Source organism: Lissotriton vulgaris, chromosome 8 (assembly GCF_964263255.1).
Source record: "Lissotriton vulgaris chromosome 8, aLisVul1.2, whole genome shotgun sequence".
NCBI lineage: Eukaryota > Metazoa > Chordata > Amphibia > Caudata > Salamandridae > Lissotriton > Lissotriton vulgaris.
Genome location: NC_141696.1, coordinates 1,192,736,954 through 1,192,758,341, shown reverse-complemented (window position 1 = coordinate 1,192,758,341; position 21,388 = coordinate 1,192,736,954). Strand labels below are relative to the sequence as shown.

At 41.9% G+C, this 21,388-nt stretch overlaps 1 protein-coding gene across 1 annotated transcript in view; it reads left to right on the top strand.

Annotated features, from left to right (window-relative positions):
- Positions 1-21,388, top strand: part of FREM2 (FRAS1 related extracellular matrix 2) — a 639,092-nt gene that overhangs the window by 578,746 nt on the left and 38,958 nt on the right. Inside the window, exons 17-18 of the mRNA XM_086935067.1 lie at positions 5,452-5,644; positions 15,436-15,540. Of these exons, the coding sequence (XP_086791193.1) occupies positions 5,452-5,644; positions 15,436-15,540 (298 nt within the window). The remainder of the gene's footprint in view (positions 1-5,451; positions 5,645-15,435; positions 15,541-21,388) is intronic.

Here is a 21,388-nt window from a genome sequence, read left to right as displayed (position 1 = left end):
TGTGATTGTCCGAGTGGAACTGTGAGTGGGTGTGTGTCTCTCTCAGTGGGTCTGTGAGTGGGTGTGTCAGTCTCTGAGAGGGTCTGTTCGTGGATGCATGAGTGGGTGCATGAGTGTCTGAGTGGGTCTCTCAGTGGGTGTGTGAGTGTCTCAGTGGGTCTGTGAGTGGGCGTATGAGTGTCTCAGTGGGTCTTTGAGCAGGTGCATGAGTCTGAGTGGGTCTGAGAGTGGGTGCACGAGTCTGAGTAGGTCTATGAGTGGGTGTGTGAGTGTTTGCATGGGACTGTGAGTGGATGTGTCAGTCTCTCAGTGTGCCTCTCAGTGGGAGCGTGAATGTCTGAGCAGGTCTCTGAGTGAGTGCATGAGTGCATGAGAGACTGAGTGGGTCTGTTAGTGAATGTATGAGTTTTTGAGTGGGTCTGGGAGTGTGTGCATGAGTGCCTGAGTGACTTTGTGAGTAAGTGCATGAGTGTCTGAGTGGAGCTATAAATGGGTGCATGAATGTCTGAGTGGGTCTGCGAGTTGGTGCATGAGTGTCTGTGTAGGTCTGTGAGTGGGAGCATGAGTCTCTCAGTGGGTCTGATAATGGGTGCTTCAGTGTGTAACTGTATCTATGAGTGGGTGCATAAGTGTCTGTGGGTCTGTGAATGGATATGAGAGTCTATCAGTGGGCCTGTGAGTTGGTGCGTAAGTGTCGGTGTGGGTCTGTGAGTGAGTGTTTGAGTGGGTCTGGGAGTGGGTGTGTGATTGTCTTAGTGGGTCTGTGAGTGGGTGTATATGTGTCTGACTGGGTCTGTCAGTGAGGGCATGCTGATCTAATTGAGTGTTGTTAATGTTTTTTGTTGTAAATATTTCTTTTCACTATTCACGACCCTGTCGGAAAGTTACACAAGGGGCAGAGCTGAGCGTCGCCACTACATGCACATTGTAGAAAAAATGCTCAAGGGTATTTATTAGCCCATAGGGGTTCCTCATAGACCCCTGAATTGACCCCAGGGGTTCAGGGTACCCTGCTTCCTTCTACCACATTTGTTCTTTTTTTTTTTTTACTGTAGGGGACCGTTACCCGATGTCTAACATGGCGGCCACAACTTTCTACTCAGTTTGTGGCCAGCCAATCATAACATTGCTGTTGGTGCGCGGATCAAAGGAGTCACAGAGTCTCCATGTCCCTATATATTCAAATTTGTTTTTCCCTTAACATCTCAAAAACTACTCAACGGATTTACACCAATTCAAAAAAAGGTCGGTTTCTGAACCAACAGCTACCTTTCTGCCAAATTTGGTATAATTCCATTAAGTGCTTTGGGCTGTAGTTGTGTCTAAAATCTCTATGGGAATTACCATGGGGAACACACTGTATCTGACCCCCCCCCCCCCTTTTTCTTGGTCCCCGCTTAGAGGATCACCCCAAAACTTTTCATGCACAAAAAGAGCTAACTTGATACCTTTTTGGGACAGTTTTTTGAAGAATCGTCAATCGGCGCCAAAAATATAGGCAAGTCAAAAAATGCTTTTCCTATGGGAGCTAGGCCCTAACTATAAATAACTACTAGCGCCTGCCAGTAGGTAATATGTACATATATGTACATATGCACTTAAAAACCACTGTTGAAGTGCAGTTATGGCTACAAATCAAAATGGAAAGCCCACTGAAATTCTCACTTTATGGTTAGTCTGTGAGTGGGTGTGTGATTGTCTTAGTGGGTCTGTGAGTGGGTGTATATGTGTCTGACTGGGTCTGTCAGTGAGGGCATGCTGATCTAATTGAGTGTTGTTAATGTTTTTTGTTGTAAATATTTCTTTTCACTATTCACGACCCTGTCGGAAAGTTACACAAGGGGCAGAGCTGAGCGTCGCCACTACATGCACATTGTAGAACAAAATGCTCAAGGGTATTTATTAGCCCATAGGGGTTCCTCATAGACCCCTGAATTGACCCCAGGGGTTCAGGGTACCCTGCCTCCTTCTACCACATTTGTTCTTTTTTTTTTTTACTGTAGGGGACCGTTACCCGATGTCTAACATGGCGGCCACAACTTTCTACTCAGTTTGTGGCCAGCCAATCATAACATTGCTGTTGGTGCGCGGATCAAAGGAGTCACAGAGTCTCCATGTCCCTATATATTCAAATTTGTTTTTCCCTTAACATCTCAAAAACTACTCAACGGATTTACACCAATTCAAAAAAAGGTCGGTTTCTGAACCAACAGCTACCTTTCTGCCAAATTTGGTATAATTCCATTAAGTGCTTTGGGCTGTAGTTGTGTCTAAAATCTCTATGGGAATTACCATGGGGAACACACTGTATCTGACCCCCCCCCCCCCTTTTTCTTGGTCCCCGCTTAGAGGATCACCCCAAAACTTTTCATGCACAAAAAGAGCTAACTTGATACCTTTTTGGGACAGTTTTTTGAAGAATCGTCAATCGGCGCCAAAAATATAGGCAAGTCAAAAAATGCTTTTCCTATGGGAGCTAGGCCCTAACTATAAATAACTACTAGCGCCTGCCAGTAGGTAATATGTACATATATGTACATATGCACTTAAAAACCACTGTTGAAGTGCAGTTATGGCTACAAATCAAAATGGAAAGCCCACTGAAATTCTCACTTTATGGTTAGTATCACAATCCAAACTTGCATAGCAGCAATGCACACCAAAACTCACACACCAAATGCAATGCTCATGACCTCACCCTTATTACGACAGATACAATTCCAACTATTGTAAATAATCTTACAGATGAGATTACATATCACATTACCCTTATCCTGTGAAAGAGACTACTATGAATGTGGTATTCATTATTGATGTGACTTTTTTGAGTATCGGTTTGAAGATTTTGCTGTTTGATGTTCTTAGTTGATGATATAAATTTTGAGATGTCTTAAGCATTGCATTTGGTGTGTGAGTTATGGTTTGCCTGACTGTTGTGTGAGTTAGATTGTCCTCTCAAGTGTAACTTGCACATTTCTGTGATTTTCTGTTTTAATTTGTAAACATGACTGCACTTTAACTGCACTTTTAAGTGAATTTCTGAGGGTTTTATGAACCATAATTGATGTGTTATGGCCAAATTTAACCATAACTTCCGTTAAACCTTTGTTTTTTGAGTGATTTTTTGACCAAATACCACATTCAAGAGTTTCCTGTGGCCAACCCACTTGTGGGTGGTCAACACCAGCCGCGCCCAACTAAGCGTGGGCCGCCAGCTCCCGCAACACACAGCTGATGGCCACTGTTGTCGCTGGTTACAGCATGCATCACCACTTCACTGCCATAATCGCTGACATCTCTATGTACATTCTTTTGCTGTACTCTGGGAAAGTGATACCGATGCTGGAGCCTATTTTGGTCAGAGAAATGGTCCCTGGGCACACAAACGGGCCTCACCCTAGTTCTGTTTTGACTGTCATTCAGTGATTTTATGTATGCAGAAGGGATATATGCTTTGGTAGCCAGTGCACTGTAACTGATCAGATAAAGGCTGGAAAAGGGGAAATAGGTAAAAATTCTAAAGTCACGGTTAGCATCAGCTTAGCAGGCACAATACACAACATTCTAAAAGGTATAGGCTAACTAGATTTAGGTTCAGCATTGCTCATCTATTGGTCTGCTATCCCAGCAAAGTATATTGCGACTCCCTCCTTGACCCACGTCCATGTCACTCTAACTCACCTCAGAATATGCTGCATTTTCTTTTTTTCTGTCAGTTATACTCTGAACCACGGAAAGAATTCATTATTTCCTTATAAAGGGTTTTGAATATCATAAAATGCAGGGCGGCTTTGTATTATCTCCAGCTTCTCAAAACAGAATATATAAATCTGATGATATATAAATTCAGCTGCACTGCAGTGCGATGAAGGAATCTAGAAGGGAAATGATTTTTAAAATATATCATGATAATAGCTATACAAAGCTTGCGTAACAAAGGTCATATGTAAGATGCACAGTTTGGGCAACATGACCTTTTGTGAGGATGTTACTAAGATTGCACTTTTTTTTTCACCCGGTTCCAGCGGCAAGGGGTAGGTGCGTGAAGTGCAGCTCAGGGATTACCAACCTTGCAGTGGAAGATCTACCTGAAGCTTTACCCGCTGGACACTGTCGTTATCTGACTGTTTATAACTTTAGGTATTGGCAGTCACAATAGAAGAAGGGTAATATAGTATTGTTCTCCCTTCACCCATTAGTGTTGTAGCCATATGAGTATACATACACCACACTTTGGGGTATTAGTGTCGACAGTTTTTTGCACCTTTGGATACTTGCTAAATAGTCATCTGGGTCCTGAAGAATCGCTTGTTAATCTTACAGTAGCGAGAAACATGTTGACCGGACTATAACAAATTCTGGAGGATTGCTGGAAACATAACTTTCCATCACTCTCCTCTAGAAAACCATTTTTAACTAAAGCAGTGGCCCTTCTGAATAAATCATTCCCGGTACCACTAGCTTTATTTTAACTCACTACCCTACGTCTACCCTCTATTTCTGGCCCCATACCCGCACTTCATCCATACGGCTGTTGGAAAAAGATCTCCGCCAAAGAGCCCCTCTATGAGGTTTTGCCCGTTGGGTATTGCAGCGCCGACCCAACGAGGAGCAGGCCCAAATGATGAAGCATGACACCTGAAAGAGTGTGTGAGGGCATTAAATCCAACAAAATGGATTCCCAGGGTTACCTTGCTGTCACCCTGCCTTAATCATCCGCATCACAGACTGTACCATTCCCTCCTCCCTCTCCCTAGGAACAGCACGGCAATTTTTGTAAAGACTAAGATTGCACTCTCAGGCCACACATTGGCACTTTCTTTGTAATTTTTAATCATTATTAATATGATTTGCTGTGCATATATGGACTGCTTTATTGAGCCCTCATTTGCTATTCTATGTAGTTTTAACGCAATTTACATGAATTTACATCCTGTACAATTGATTGGGATCTGTAATCCTACACTGCCATGATTATCTTTGTCCGTCTTGAATGTCAATAATGATTTTTTAGATTGTTTTATATGGCCAGTACATAGCTGGTGTTAAATATGTAATGTCTTTCTTATTCCTGTTTGATTTTATTAAATGCTTTTGTATACAACTTTTATGTTTGCATAAACAGACTAAATAATATTTGACTGGGTGGCACAACAGGCACAGCAAACACGTCCATAGTAAACATGTTCTGTGATAAAAGGATGATAAATACAGACACTTGTCTCATGAAATTATATCTATATTGAACTTGAATTCACCTGTGAGTCATTCCTTTGCATGCTACTGCAGTCAGTGTTTTATCTCTCACATACTTGCTGCAAAGGGGCATGCTCACTCCTGCAGATAACCTTCGAGAAGTGCTGTTCTTTCTGGGCAGTTGCTGAGGCAGCATTTCTGACACTGTTTATGCTTCTGTTCCACCGATTCAAGACATTCCTTTACTGTTTGTAGGTCCTAAACCTTGTGCAATCCTACGTGACCCTGCGGGTGCCCTTGTACGTATCGTACGTTTTCCACTCCCCGGTCGGTGTGGGAGGCTGGCAGCACTTTGACCTGCAGTCTGAGCTTCGGTTGACTTTTGTGTACGACACTGCCATCTTGTGGAAGGACGGGATCGGCAGCCCCCCAGAGGCAGAGATGCAAGGTTAGTCCATTGGAATTGTTTTTATTTTTTTTGCTTTTATATTAGTCATTTTTATTTAGTTTGTTATTTTATCACTACTTATTTTTTATATTTCAAACACCTTCAAGAACACGTACATTCTGCAGCGAAATTCCCCTTTGATTGCTCAAAAACTATTATATATATATATATATATATATATATATATTATTAACTGGTTGGGTGAGGTTGTCATTTGTCACTGATTGCTTTCCAGATCAAAGGGGTCTGTGTTGAACCAGGTGATTTCTGGTCTGCCAGGACAGGTGGGATCTTTAGTCAATTGCTGGTTCATTTTTCCTTTGACTACAGATAATGTGGATGGGGCTATTTTCAATCATTTTTTGGACAGTTTTCGAAATGCTGTCAAATAGCAGTGTAAACAGCACGGGGCCTGTCTGAGTAGTGTGTGTTGTTTGACTGTTAGATTGTTGATCACGCATATACACGTAAAATAGCAGGTTTCACTATGGAGTGTATTTGTAGGATAAAAGACAACTGAGAATTAAAGGTACACCCGGCTTTTTGTACCACTTTGACCAGGGTGCGTGGTTGACTTTATTTGGTGGGCAATTAAGCTCCCAGTGAGATATTAGGGCTTTTATCTGCAGCTAAGATCTCGGGGGCATATTATCAAAGACCGGTGTTAAAATCTCCGTTTTATCGGCAGGAATCTGCCGATAAAACGGCGATATAATGGGCTTGATAATACGCCCTTGTTAATTCCCATAGAAGCCCATGTTCTGATGTTAACATGGGCTTCTATGGGAATTAACAAGGGCGTATTATCAAGCCCATTATTGCCGTTTTAACGGCGATAATTTTAACACCGGTCCTTTATAATATGCCCCTCGGTTGTATCACAGTTTACGCAGTAATGTTTGCTTACATGCAGTGTTTGACTGCCAAAAGACAGAAAGAAAGACTCATTTTGCTTAGGTGAATTAGGAACTGGAGGCCGTCCGCATACATCTGCCAGGGTACCCCCTTACCTTGATCAGATGGGCTAGAGGTAACATACATGGGTTAAGATTAGGGGACACCCCAGATGAGTGGTGTGGTGGTTGGCTTTGAGAAGTTGGACCTTCACTTCTCTCCTTTAACCATGAGACTTTTCCCACCTCCCTTTTTACTTAGGGGATTGCCCATGGTCAGAAATACTAACCCTGTACTACTAGCACTGACTGGTCATGCGGTCTTTGATTAAAAGATCGAAGAGGCTGCACGAGTGTCCGAACAGAAGGCCTCAGGATGAGCCACGTTTAATGTCTGCAGTTGGCACCACTTGTCCTTCCCTATCCCTTGGAGGCCTTGGAGTCTTTGCTCGTTGCATGTCGAGGCAACTAGATCTGTAATGGATATGGCCAAAATACAAGTGCTTCATTTATTTATTTATTTGTGAGTTTTATATAGGGCGATCTAGACCCGTAGGTGTCAGAGCGCTTTACCGAGTAAGCACAACAACAATAACATGAGATATCATACATCGAGAACAGATAGAAAATATATAGTAGCGGTAGAAGGGGAAACCGACATACAATGGGATATGTAGGCAAAGTAGCAGCAAGTGCCCGGGTCATATATAAAGTATTAAAAAAATATATATATCAACATTATATATAAGAAGAATCCGATAGACGGAGAAATGTGAGGATGTAAAGCTCTGAGGTAGATATAATAGGGAGCAGCAAGGGTATGGAGAGTATGTACACAGTTTTTCCCCAAGGTAGTTAACAAGCATGGCAACATAGCACTTAAGATCATTAAACTAGCACTTTACAGAGTAGGCACAATGGCAGAAACTTTAGGTACATAGAGAGCAAAAAATAAGTAAATGCAACTGTAAGAAAGGAGTGGGTTATGTAAGCAAGACGTAGCCAGAACCAGAGTTACACAAAATGTGAGTGAAAGTACATATCGACAGTAAGTCAAAGAAAAATACGAATGATAAAGAACATAAAAGTTCTGGGGTAGTTGAGGAAGGGAGGTGTAAGGATGGGGAGAGTCAAAGCACAGGTTTCCCTGAGGTAGTGTTGTATAGATTTATGTGAGGAGAGCAGTGTAACGTAAGTTCAGGACTCAGGCAAATTACGGAGTCAGTGGCCGTAGGCAGCGGACAGATGGAGGGCGGGGTCTAAACAGAGAGCGGGCCATGGTCAAGTCCTCAGTGAGAGAGGAATTCGCTGGAGAGAAATGTGTTTGCTTCTTTCCTGAAGAGGGGTGTGGATGGGTTGCATCTGATCTCAGTAGGGAGAGAGTTCCAAACGTTTGGGACCATTTCAGAGAAGGATCGGTTGTAGGTTTTCTTTTTCTTATATTTTTGTTGCTTGAGCAGTAAGTTGCTTGTACTTTTGGAGAAACTGTTTCCACTTGAAAGGGTCAGTTTCTAGGACTGGTAGGAAGGGGTACTATGGTGCAGGGCTTCATGTGTCATGCAAGCAATTGTGAAATGCATCCTGGCCATCTTAGTCAGTGTGAATTGTATGAAAGGACCTCACTGATGTAAGTGCTAAACTCCAAGAATTAAATCATGAATGCTTTGCAATAGATGAACTTTCTTTACCAATCAAAGTAGATAGTCTTCATATGAAGCAATGTGTGTCCTAAACAATATGATGGGTCTGGTGGCTCAGTGGACTAATGCGTCCATTGCAGGGGCCTGTGTTTGACCTCATGGTCACAGGTTCAAATCCCGGCGGGTCCACTCAGCCTTTCATCCATCTGAGGTCGATAAAATGAGTACCATTGAGTTGGGTAACAATGAACAACTGTTATTCAGCGCCAAGAAACCGAACGTGCGCTTTACAAAAATACACGTTATGTTAGGTTATGTTAATGAGTGATGATTCAAAGAGGATCTCGACTTACAGAAATGTGCACAGCCTACAAAGTAGTAAAGTAGATAAGTTGTCTCTTTCTCTGCTCCCATGAATCACAATTAATTAATAGGTTTGGGGCATTTAAAAACCAGTGATTTTCATAACATTCCAACACAAATTGGAAATGTTTCATAAGTGTGAAACCTCAGTGAATTTTCTGCATCACAATCATTGCTTCCGGTGCACCTGAATTGTGCTTCAGCGTGTTCTACTCAAGTCATTTTTCAACGTCTTCCAATTAGTCTGACAGTAATAGGAGTCTTCTTTGCTCCAAGTGAATCTTGGAGTAAGATACATGTAAAACAAATACCTTTGGGGCTGCAGACTGTCATGCTAGTTTGTTTCCCCATTCAATCAGACGAAGGTGCAAGCATGGCTGATCCAGACAAGGAAAGCAAACAAACAGTGGCCCAATGCGCACCAGGTCTGTTTCTGAGATGCAAAATAAAGTGCTGAGTGTGCCAAGAAACACGCGCCCACTTACCATAGATCGGGGACAAAGAGTGATTGCAGCAGTGCAACGGAGCAACTTTTTATCAAAGAGTATCCACCAGGCAGGCCTGATCTTTAAATGTGATGGATGGACATCTGCCTTGAGGCAGTGGCCTCCACCAATTTCGCAGGCTGCCCTGTGGCCTCTAAACCTCTCCTTTGTGTTTTAATGGAGTTCTGCTGCTACCAAGGGACCACGCTATGTCATCCCGATCAGGGGCGGCTCTAGGCTCATGGCCGCCCTGGGCAGGGAGCGTAGGTAGGGGGCCCCGGAAGAGGGGGCCGGGGCGAGGTGGAGCGCCCCGGAGCTCAGGAGGGGGGTGGTCAGGGTGTTAGGAAGTGGAACAGAGCCAGAGGCCGCCAAATCCCTGCCAGGGCCCACCACGCAAATATGTATCCATCCTCAGAGGATTATTATATTAAGGATATATATTGGCGTGGAGGCCCCTGGGGTTTGGAGGCCCTGTGCAGGTGTACAGCTTGCACATGCCTAAGGCCGCCCCTGTTTCGATAATGGACAAAGTTGGACTCAAGATTATGTTTTGCCTGTGCACAGTTTTTACGTTTGGGCTTAAAATCTTTTTAGGGAGACAATAATTCTTCCAACAGGACCACCAATGTAGAAGGTATATTTGAGGTGGCCTACAAGACTCTGGATTTATCTGTACTAGAGCAGTATGTGATCTCTGAGCATATGGTGCAAAAAGCTCAGTGTTGGTTTGAGGCCCCTCCAATGGCTGGTGCTCAGTGCATTGATGCCGGATGTGAGAGCCACCTTCTCTTGGTCTCATCATTTTTCTAGAGTTACTGGAGTTAGAAACAAGTCTTCATGGCATATGAATATGATGTGAGCTCTGATTTAGATACCTTTGACTTAATGTCTTTATCACCAGACATTATGGAGTAAAAAGGTCTCAGAGCCAAACAGGTGATATCTGAGACCAATCAGCAGCACCTTGGTCCACTAAGTCCTCGTCAGTGTGCACTTATGGTACTTTTTCCTCAAATGGTTCAAGTGACTTCATCTTATTGAAACCCGACTTCCCACAAGTAGTAAAGGTGCAATTTCAGCAATCCACCAATTATCCAGCAGTATGTGATCTCTGAGCATATGGTGCAAAAAGCTCAGTGTTGGTTTGAGGCCCCTCCAATGGCTGGTGCTCAGTGCATTGATGCCGGATGTGAGAGCCACCTTCTCTTGGTCTCATCATTTTTCTAGAGTTACTGGAGTTAGAAACAAGTCTTCATGGCATATGTATATGATGTGAGCTCTGATTTAGATACCTTTGACTTAATGTCTTTATCACCAGACATTATGGAGTAAAAAGGTCTCAGAGCCAAACAGGTGATATCTGAGACCAATCAGCAGCACCTTGGTCCACTAAGTCCTCGTCAGTGTGCACTTATGGTACTTTTTCCTCAAATGGTTCAAGTGACTTCATCTTATTGAAACCCGACTTCCCACAAGTAGTAAAGGTGCAATTTCAGCAATCCACCAATTAATCATGAAGTGTCCGACAGGGTTCCCCCTGATTTCAGGCTCTTTTATCTTTCATGCATGTGTGCTTTGTGCGCCAGCAGGTAGTAAGTACAGTTTGTGCACATCAGACTGCAACCAAATATTCCTCATTGTTTGTTCAGGGAGCTATTTCCCTCCATTTTTAGAGCAAACCCTTACAGCTAGGTTTCTGGCTGAAATTGTAGCTGTCCTGTATTTCACCCAGTAGGTAAATATGTTTTTGTTCCTCTCATCAGAAAAAAAGTATTTCTGTTCTCTTGAAGTCTTGTTTCCTTCTGCATGAGTTACTAGGTGATGCCACCAACTTTGTCATTGTTAACCATGCTGTGTTGAGCGGCAATAAAGAGGTATGCATAATATTGCCCTCTGTGCCTTGCCATAAAATTGTACGTAAATTGTGCCCACTCAGTGCTTATATGTGCCGGCACTTTCTGGTGCTCAGCACTGGCACTTATTTCACCGGGCCGGGTCTATATGCTTTTTCTCCTCCGACCCGGTATTTATTAAAATTTATTTCTGCTCTTGTCTTGAGTCTGCTGCCTGGTATGTCCTCAAAGGAAGTCCCACTCTGGTCCACAAATACGGAAAGAGCGTCATCGTCACGTTAGTGATGTCAAGTCAGCAGATTGCGTATGCCTTTCATGGAACATTGTTTAATTTCCGTTGAAGAATGTCCGAGGGCGGCCTTTTGGCTAAGCTGGGGCACAACATGCTGGAAGTGTGCAGGACTGCCTATAAAAGTGTTACAAGATCATATAACGTCCAGCAGAAGTGAACATATATGAATTAATACAGGTAGAATTTGTAAATATTGGATTTACTTGCTCCTTAAAAGTAACAAGAGCCGCAATGCTACTCTGAGTTCCACCACATCACCACCCTGAACGAGAAAGAGAGCACCATGACGACCTTTCCCGCCATCACCTCTGGAACCTCAACCGGTTCCCCAAGTCAGCCATCACCAAAATAGACGTGCTCCTGGGCTGACCAGCTCCTGGGCTTATAACCTCCGCACTCTGCCCCACTCCCTCCTGTAGTCGTATATACCCCTTGTACTGTATTCCTTAATATGACAAGAAAAGCCAACGTACACGTTTGTCTTGTGGTGGTCATTTGTTGGCCGCAGTTTATTAGGAATACAAAGAGAGCACCATGACGACCTTTCCCGCCATCACCTCTGGAACCTCAACCGGTTCCCCAAGTCAGCCATCACCAAAATAGACGTGCTCCTGGGCTGACCAGCTCCTGGGCTTAGACGATGAGGAGAGCTATGGTGACTACTTGAAGGCCCTAGGCATTGCCGACAACTCCCCCAAATCATTCCGCAGCAAGTCCTTCAGCTTGTGAGACTTCTTCCAGCGCACCGGCCACAACATGGAGGACATGCTGCTCCACTGCCAGTACCGTAATGACAAATGCGGCGATGTGAACTTCACCACAGTGAGTAGCCATGTAGCGCCAGAAAACAAGAGGGTGTCTCAGAAGTGCCAAGAAGAGACTCAAAATGTGACGCAGTCCTTGTTAAACTAGATTGTCATTATCAGTGTACTATTATTACCATCCTTACTACCTCTATTAGATTCCTCATGTTATTATTGTTATAAGTGCGATTATGTGGTGCGTCTTATTATTGTTACAGAGAGGCAGGCGGCTGTGTAGGTCTGAGGCTAGAAAAGAAATGTTTTGACGTGGTTCACTTATTTACAGTCACAGTAAGATACATTCACCAGCCCTAAGCACTAGTATGCCCCAGTTGTCAACAGTCAATAAGCCACAGTTATAAAAAAAAGGCAGTAAGAACGATTGTTCAGCCAGAGGCATATTCTTTGTAAAGGAAATAGCTTTTTAAACGAGCAACAAGCCTAAAGCGTGCAGACAATAAAATGGATTGAAGAAAACGCAGCGTTTCTAGCACTAAATATTCTGAATTTATGATCTGAAGCGGTAGAGTGAAGCTGGCGGCCCTACAATATGGGAAATAATGAGAATGGAGTTATTCTCTTTGTGCGTTGCTCCTCAAGGGCAGTTCGGCAGAGGGAGCAAAAGGGGGTGTTCTGATTTTTACATCGGTGAGCAGGACAGCATCAAGGTGCACACTGACTGGCAGACCCAAGACTTACTAACCTTCAGGAGGCTACTCAAGACCTGGCTATTCAAGCAGTAGCAGCACCCCTCCCCCCCCCCAGCGCCTTGAGACCCTCACGGGTGAGTAGTGCGCTCTACAAATGCTGATTGATTGATTGACAATGTGCATTCTGAGTGAAAGCAACCTTCTTGCCTTTGGTAACTGCTTAATTTGAGCAGGAGGTTTTCGGTGAGCACCAATTAAGGACATTTATGCACGAGGAGATGAAGTAATTTGCCCAGAAAGAGGATGTTGAGCCGAACAGAGACTCAAACTCATGCTGCAAAGTCGGCAGCTCTGGCCATTACGCCACATACTCCCCCCCACGTTCGTGGTTGTTCTATTTTAGGCGGCGCAACCATGAGAAATGGGCTGGTGCAAGCTTCCTCCTGGCGAGAGCCCCGGCACTTATATTTTTACAAATTAACCACTGTCCCCACTCCCACTACCCCAGAAGTACAATGCAAACCACATAAGTGAGGGGAGACGGTAAACTCCACTAATAAATCTGGATTACAATAGGATCCTTATTAATATGTGGCACTTTCTGTAATATCCAATTAACGTGTCACAGTGGGAAGCCAGCTCCATGTTCACAGGGGCTGCACTGAAGGCAGAGTCTGATACAGTTGTAACTGAGCACAGATATGCGACGGCCTGGACCGCCGGCCACAGCAGAGGCCTGAACTCCAGAAGCCCATCCAGCAAAAAATATGGGGCAAAACTGTGGGCAGTTGGAATGCCTCTGTGACCTTAGTCAGACAATCCACCATCCATGTTTAAAGGCGTGGTGACATGAAATTAACCTGAAATATCGGCTGATGTGGACACACCCATCATCTGAAGTCTTGTACAGTGTTCTGCAACCTTAAGAGCAAGCCCTGATGCGGAAATGTGCGTCTGTTTTTCTAGCCTGAATACGCACATTACATAGCCCTCCAAATGAACGATGGCAGCATAGCATACGAAGCATTAATATAGTGTTCAGGAATACTCATGTCTCGTTTATTGTATCGTTTATTTGTTCTGGAAACACTATGTGGTAATGAAATTCCACACACTACTCTTTGGAAGCCCGCTTTAACAAAACACCCTTTTCCGCCTATTTCGGCATCGTAGTAACTCCCTGCATTGCGTCTTCTAAACAAGGGCCAACATTTATCCTTTGGATATGAATTTCACATTTTGGATTCATCATGTGTGTTGCTGATTTTCAGGTGCCAAATTAACATTTCGCTTTTCAGAAACAGTGGGCTTTATTTAAACTTTGGTTTACAGAATACTCCATCACAAACATGGTGAATGTTCCATCCACTGCTTTCCAATGGCATCACAGCCGGTGGCCCTTGTAATGTGGCAGGGGGGAGATCCGCCCCCATTTTGAGATGTGTCCCACCCGCCAAACTTTTAAGTAAGCCCTGTGTCACTTTCAAGCCCATGCTCGTCCATGTTGTCCCTGACTCCGCCCAGTTGATCCATCATGGCGGTGGTCGCTCCGAAGGGATGGATTGAAAGCTAAGAGAGGAGGTGGCCGCAGGATGTGCAGATTCCACCTGCATTCCTTCCTGACACCGGCTCCAGTTGATAGTTGAAGAGGCCTCTCCACTGCGTCTGATCAAAGAATAGCGAAGACATCTACTTTTCAGGAAAGGAAATAGCTTTTTAAAGATAACAGAGTACATTTTTGTATGGCGTGGTAGACTGTAAACCACGACAAAAACAAATTAAAGTGTGCCCTGTTTTCATAGCAACATCTTCAGGAAATGGGAGGGATATCTTTATGTACAATGACCATTTTTTTCCGAAGACAAGAGACTTCAAGTCTTGTTTTTCAATTATATGTCCACGTGATTGGGATCATCTGTGTCAGATTTAGGATTTGGCAATTTTTATGCATTTACGAAGTGATTGAAAGCCTCTGAAAATGCTATGCTCGTGATATCAGTCGTGGCAGTTTGTAGTTGTGTGCATGTATGTGAGCATAAAAAGAATCAGATTTTGTATTTTACACACTAATTCACCACTAGACTCTGACAAGGATACTTATTCAGTGTGTTCTTCCCTATATGTATTTACTTGGATAATACAAATAATTATGTGTGTGTGTGTGTGTGTGTGTGTGTGCGCGTGCGTCCCTCATTTCCTCCCCCCATGCATGGTCTAACTGCTCTCTGGGTCATGAGGACTAAAATGCACCAAACTGATGAACCCCCAGAAGGATGACTCTGGTCTACGGTTTGTTTGTCTCTCATTCAAAGAAGACCCCTCTGGCTGGATAGCCCCCTTTAGGGTGCTGGCACAGACTGATTTGCATATAGATGGTCGTTTTCCATCAAGGCACAGTGAGCAGATGAAAGTGGTGTTAATCAATTTATGCATTCCATCCATTCCATGTGTGTCTTTTGTATAGTAGTGGTCTTTCTCTCAACCAAAACGTACCTCATGTTCAACCGTGCTGACCTTGTGTTTGCCCGTTGATGTGTTATCACTGCAGTCTCTTAGCTTTCATGTGTTTGTTTATATTGTTGTGCTTATAGTTGTCTCCTCTTTTAATTGTTCTCAGTTGCAGGTTGATCGCAGAATTTAATTGTTGTATTATTTTACAACGCCAATCAATTTGTGGCACTCAATTGGATGCATTTAACGTACAGTAACATTTTATTTTGTATAATTGTACTTGATAATTGTTCCTTCCACTTGATGCTAATATTTCAATGTATTTTATTGATTAATTGAGTGTCTTGCCTTCTGCTCATAGGCTCCCTCTATCCGACAAGCATGCGTATAAGTGATGAAGGCCGCCTAGTTGTCAATTTTAAGACAGAGTCTCGGTTCCATGGTCTGTTTGTGATGTCCCATCCAGGTAAGGAAGAATCTAATTTAGTAATAGATCTATTGTCTCAATATTGCATTTCGTTTTCTCCTTGCAAAATTGACTGGGTGATATATTTGAGAGAAATATATATATCTTTTATATGCAGGATTACTATTAACATTTGCATGAATGCAATCTTAAAGAGAAAAAAATGAATCAAGACTGTACAAGTCCCACGCCATTTCTTGAGGACTGTACCTTTTTGCTGGGACAGATTCAAATTAATTGTACAACCGTGGTCCGTACAGAAAAATTCAAAATGTTTTACACAGAAAATGAGCAGGTTATTTCCATATCAAAGCGGAGCAATTTATTCATAGATTGTAAAAAGTAGAAGGTCACGAAATAGCTTTATTGACATACAAAATATTTATTGATCACTGTGTAGATTCTTTTAGGATAATTTCATATTTCTAATAGCACACCCACTATAAACAATATTTGAATGTGAGCCAAGACAGAACTACAAGAGTCTAAGAAGAAACACTTACATACTTTTTTAAAATTTTTATCATCCAGCATCTCTCTGCCGTTCCGGTTGTAATATTTGTCCATCTCCCGTCACAAGCGAAGTGGCTTTTTTTGTATGATAGTTGACCCACCCCCATATTTGATGCAGGTAATGGGGAAAGTGCATAATATCGGGGCAAGTGAATTTAAATGTGCCAGTTAACAATACATTAGTAATAGGAATGGTTTTTGACCTATAGGAATGTTATTCGACCATGGTCATTGCCCGTATCTGGGGGTTACAGAACTTGTTCTGACCTTCAATGCTCTTGGCGTTCACAAAATATATAAACCAACAATTGAACAAGAGTCTGTGTTATCTATTTTAACCACTGTTGTGATAATTGGAGTAACAGTTTATATCCCTTCGTAACTTCAGGGAGTCTTGTGAACCGGCCTGTGCTGGACTTTGCTGGCCGTATGCATGTTGTGAGCATCTGATTGGTTAGGTCGAAATGTTGGCCCAGTGTATGTTGGATGGGAAAATGTTCTGTTCTGTAGACTTGTTCTTTGCTAAAAAATCTTCAAAATGACTGCTGTAGTTCTAGCACCCTTAGGCATAATCACACTAAAGGTCGCTGCTTTTAGAAGGTTCCCCTCATTGCTGGCATTTACTTAAGAGTAACTCAAGAGTTGTACCGGTGACCATTGGGTCTATCCAGTGATTCTGGAATATGTTTAGTTGGGCTAACTTTGTTTCGTACTACTCAATTGGAATGGAGTTTCCTGGACACGGATGAGAGCATGGCATTCACGATGCCAGAAGTACAAAGGAATGTGATGTTTACTATGTCGGGCGGCTGCCCCTGAGGGTAGGTGTGTGGTCAATTATAGAGCAGTAAGAGGCTGGCGTAATGCCTAGGTGATCTCAGACAGGTAATCTTGGCAGCCCGTTGCTTAGTTTGTCACCCGCACTAGGGGAAGGGTAAAGTAGAAAACAACTGTATTTGCCCCACAGGTCAACACTGCTCATCCCAGTTTCTCTAGTAGAGGGAAGAATTTGGCTATGTAAAATGGTTAGACAAAGGATGAGGTCATTTTGAAATTCCCCTACTGAGCCATATTGCATATTGTATGTCCTTGCTCCTATTTGCTGTAGATAAATACTTGCTGAAAAACCACGAAAGCCTCTGTATGAAAGACGCCCATATATATATATATATATATATACCTACTGGCGGTCGCCAGTAGGTATATATAGTTAGGATTTTCTTCTCTATGGGATTTTTGAAAATTCTATGTCTAATAACTTTGGCCTTTGTGGACGGAATTGGCTGAAATTTTCAGGAAAATGGAACATTTTGTTTCTGAGCAGCCCCTGACAATTTGGGGGGGTTTCATCAAGGGGGGGCCGAGAAAAAAGGGGGGTCCCAAAACACGTTTTTCCCATGTTAATTTCCATAGGGCGGTTGGCCTCACTTTTAGCTCGAACGGCTGAATGGATTTGCACGAAACTTGGCAAAATTGTAGGGACTGTTAGCCCAATGTGCCTTTGCTAGGTCTCAATATATGTGCTCCAGTGGATTTTGAGTAATTTAGGTTCAAAAAAAGATATATATCTGGGCGGAGCCTAACCACACATCTGATCTGATTGGCTGTCAGCACTTTATCCAAGAAGTGTTGGCAGCCATCTTGGGACCAATATACATGATAGCACCTCATTAAAAAGCATTGTAGTTAATAGAGGGTTTTAGGACTTTAGTTACATTATAAATCATTTGTTGATGGTACCATACTCGTTTTAGGAATTGTGGTGGGTTCTAAGGTGATTTTACCATGTGAAAAAACCTTCTGCTGTGATATCATGAATATTGTTTGAAAGAAAACTAATATCTCATGATTTTCCCACAGTGGTTTGGAAGGGGATCTATAAGCTAAACTGAAAGCATATTTTCTGTAAATTCACATTATCTTTCTCAGTCATATGAAAATGAAGTCTGACATTCTCAGTAAAACATGTACATCCAACAAGGACAGAGACTGTCAGTTGATTCCTTTGTGTTCTACTGCAGCCTCCTACAGTGTTCTAAAGAACAACTAGAGCGCTAACAGTCCTACTTATTACAAAGGTATGGCACACCTGAAGCCATCTTGATTGGAATAAAGTGGTAACTCTTAAAACATTTAATTTAAAAAGAAACAACATGAGGGGGTATATTTTGCCATAGAAAGTATGATTAGTGCTGCAGAATGAAAAATTAGGGCACATTTTGAGTGACTTCTCAAATCCTTTTCTATTTCATTAAAACATTCTGACATGCAGTCTCCCAAAATGGCCACCAGAGAGAAAAGAGCCCAAATGTAGCCCAAATATCACCCAGATGTAGCCCAAGTATAGCCCAATGACAGAATGTCCCAGAGTGTTCTAAAGAACAATAGAGCGCTAACAGTCCGACTTATTACAAAGGTATGGCACACCTGAAGCCATCTTGTTTGGAATAAAGTGGTAACTCTTAAAACATTTAATTTAAAAAGAAACAACATGAGGGGGTATATTTTGCCATAGAAAGTATGATTAGTGCTGCAGAATGAAAAATTAGGGCACATTTTGAGTTACTTCTCAAATCCTTTTCTATTTCATTAAAACATTCTGACATGCAGTCTCCCAAAATGGCCACCAGAGACAAAAGAGCCCAAATGTAGCCCAAATATCACCCAGATGTAGCCCAGGTTTAGCCCAATGACAGAATGTCCCAGAGTGTTCTAAAGAACAGCTAGAGCGCTAACAGTCCTACTTATTACAAAGGTCTAGCACACCTGGAGCCATTGTGATGGGAATAAAGTGGTAACTCTTAAAACATTTAATTTAAAAATGAACAAAATGAGGGGGTATATTATGCAATAGAAGGTATTATTAGTGCTGCAGAACGAAAAATTAGGGCACATTTTGAGTGACTTTTCAAATCCTCTTCTATTTCATTAAAAAATTCTGGCATGCAGTCTCCCAAAATGGCCACCAGAGACAAAAGAGCCCAAATGTAGCCCAAATATCACCGAGATGTAGCCCAAGTATAGCCCAATGACAGAATGTCCCAGAGTGTTCTAAAGAACAACTAGAGCGCTAACAGTCCTACTTATTACAAAGGTATGGCACACCTGAAGCCATCTTGATTGGAATAAAGTGGTAACTCTTAAAACATTTAATTTAAAAAGGAACAAAATGAGGGGGTATATTTTGCCATATGAATTATGATTAGTGCTGCAGAAAGAAAAATTAGGGCACATTTTGAGTGACTTCTCAAACCCCCTTCAATTTCATTAAAAAATTCTGACATACAGTCACCCAAGATGGCCACCAGAGACAAAAGAGCCTAAATGTAGCCCAAATATCACCCAGATGTACCCCAAGTATAGCCCAATGACAGAATGTCCCAGAGTGTTCTAAAGAACAACTAGAGCGCTAACAATCTAACTTATGACAAAAGTATGGCACACCAGAAGCCATCTTGATTGGAATGAAGTGGTAAGTCTGAAAACACTCAATTTAAAAAGGAACAACATGAGGGGGTTAATTTTGCCATAGAAAGTATGATTAGTGCTTCAGAAAGAAAATTTAGGGATCATTTTGAGTGACTTCTCAAATCCTCTTCTATTTCATTAAAAAAAATTCTGACATGCAGACTGAAACATGCACTTTGAATACCAGCAGCAGACGTCCCTGGTGAGCAGTAGCTTTACTACAGTGATCTAATGTGCAACTAGAGTGCTAACATTCAGAATTTATGGCAAATGTGTGACACATCTGAATGCCTTCTTGATGGAACCAAAGTAAACAAGCATTGAAAATGCAATAGTTCTCGCCCTCGTTTAAGTTAAAGCCATTCTGTTTGTAATGAGGTGGCTTTTTAGCTTTGCTTTTATTAGTGTTTTTTCAACTTTCATGTAAATAACATGCATCTGTATACATATAAGTATATGTATGCATGCATTTATGTTTGTATTTATATAGATATACAGATGATATATGTTTATATATGTATGTATATATATATATATTCACTGAAAAAACCATAGGCTATAGACCATATATAGTTAGGAATTAGCATTTACAAAACCTTGAAAATTCACTGAAAAAGCCATAGGTTATAGACCATATATAGTTAGGAATTAGCATTTACAAAACCTTGAAAATTCACTGAAAAAACCATAGGTTATAGACCATATATAGTTAGGAATTCGCATTTACAAAACCTTATTTTACTCACACAAAACCATTGAAATTCCATATATAGTTAGTTGCACTAACTATATATCGCGCACCCGCAATCCACTGCTGATGATGTCACATATTACATCATTCATGACATGGTCAGTGACATCACTGATGACATCACTGATGACATCTCAAATGACATCACTGATGACATCACTGATGACAACATCCAGTGACTGTATGTTTCTGTAAAGTTAAAATATGTCTTACATATTGAAGAATGAGTGGATGTATAAGTGTCTGGATGAAGGATTTAGTAGGTGCATGACTGACTGTATGAGTGAGTGATTAAATGTGTCTCACTGAGTGCATGGGTTAGTGACTAAACTGTCTTAATTTGTGCATCATTATGTCTGTTGTTCTGTAAACTGTTGCATGTGTTGATAAGTAGCTATATGAGTAACTATATGGGTTATTGATTGGTTGCCCAAGTATTTGTATGGGAGACTGAGTGTGTGTGTGGGTGGCTGGGAGGTGTATGACTCTGTGCATAGATGTGTGAGCAGTTGATTCACTAGATGTATGGTTTCAAAAGTGCATGTGGAAACAGCTGTATGGGCGGTTGACTGTGTGCATGAGTGTATTGGTGAGTGAATGGATATCTCAGTGCTACATGTCAAAGTAAGTACATATGTAAAACACAGTACATGTGAGAGTTGACATATATAAATAACTGTGCATAAGACCCAGTGAATGTGTGAGTGGCTGTATGGATCATTGTGAACTTGTATCAGGGATTGTATAAGAGAGTAAATATGTGTTAGTATATGTTTGAATAAGTAAAGTTTGTATAACTGTATAGTTGAGGAAATGGAGGTGTGATTGATTCTTTGCATGACTGACTAGGTGTGTGAGTAACTCCATGGATGAGTGACAGTCTGTGAGTTTCTGTTTACACTGATTGTACCTAAGGTTATATTAGAGTCTGAAGAGGTTCATCGTATTATCACATGAATGATATCATCAGTGATGTGATCAGTAATGTCAAATGAGATGTCATCAGTGATGTCATCAGTGATGTCATTTGAGATGTCATCAGTGATGTCATTTGAGATGTCATCAGTGATGTCATCAGTGATGTCACTGACCATGTCATTAATAATGTAATATGTG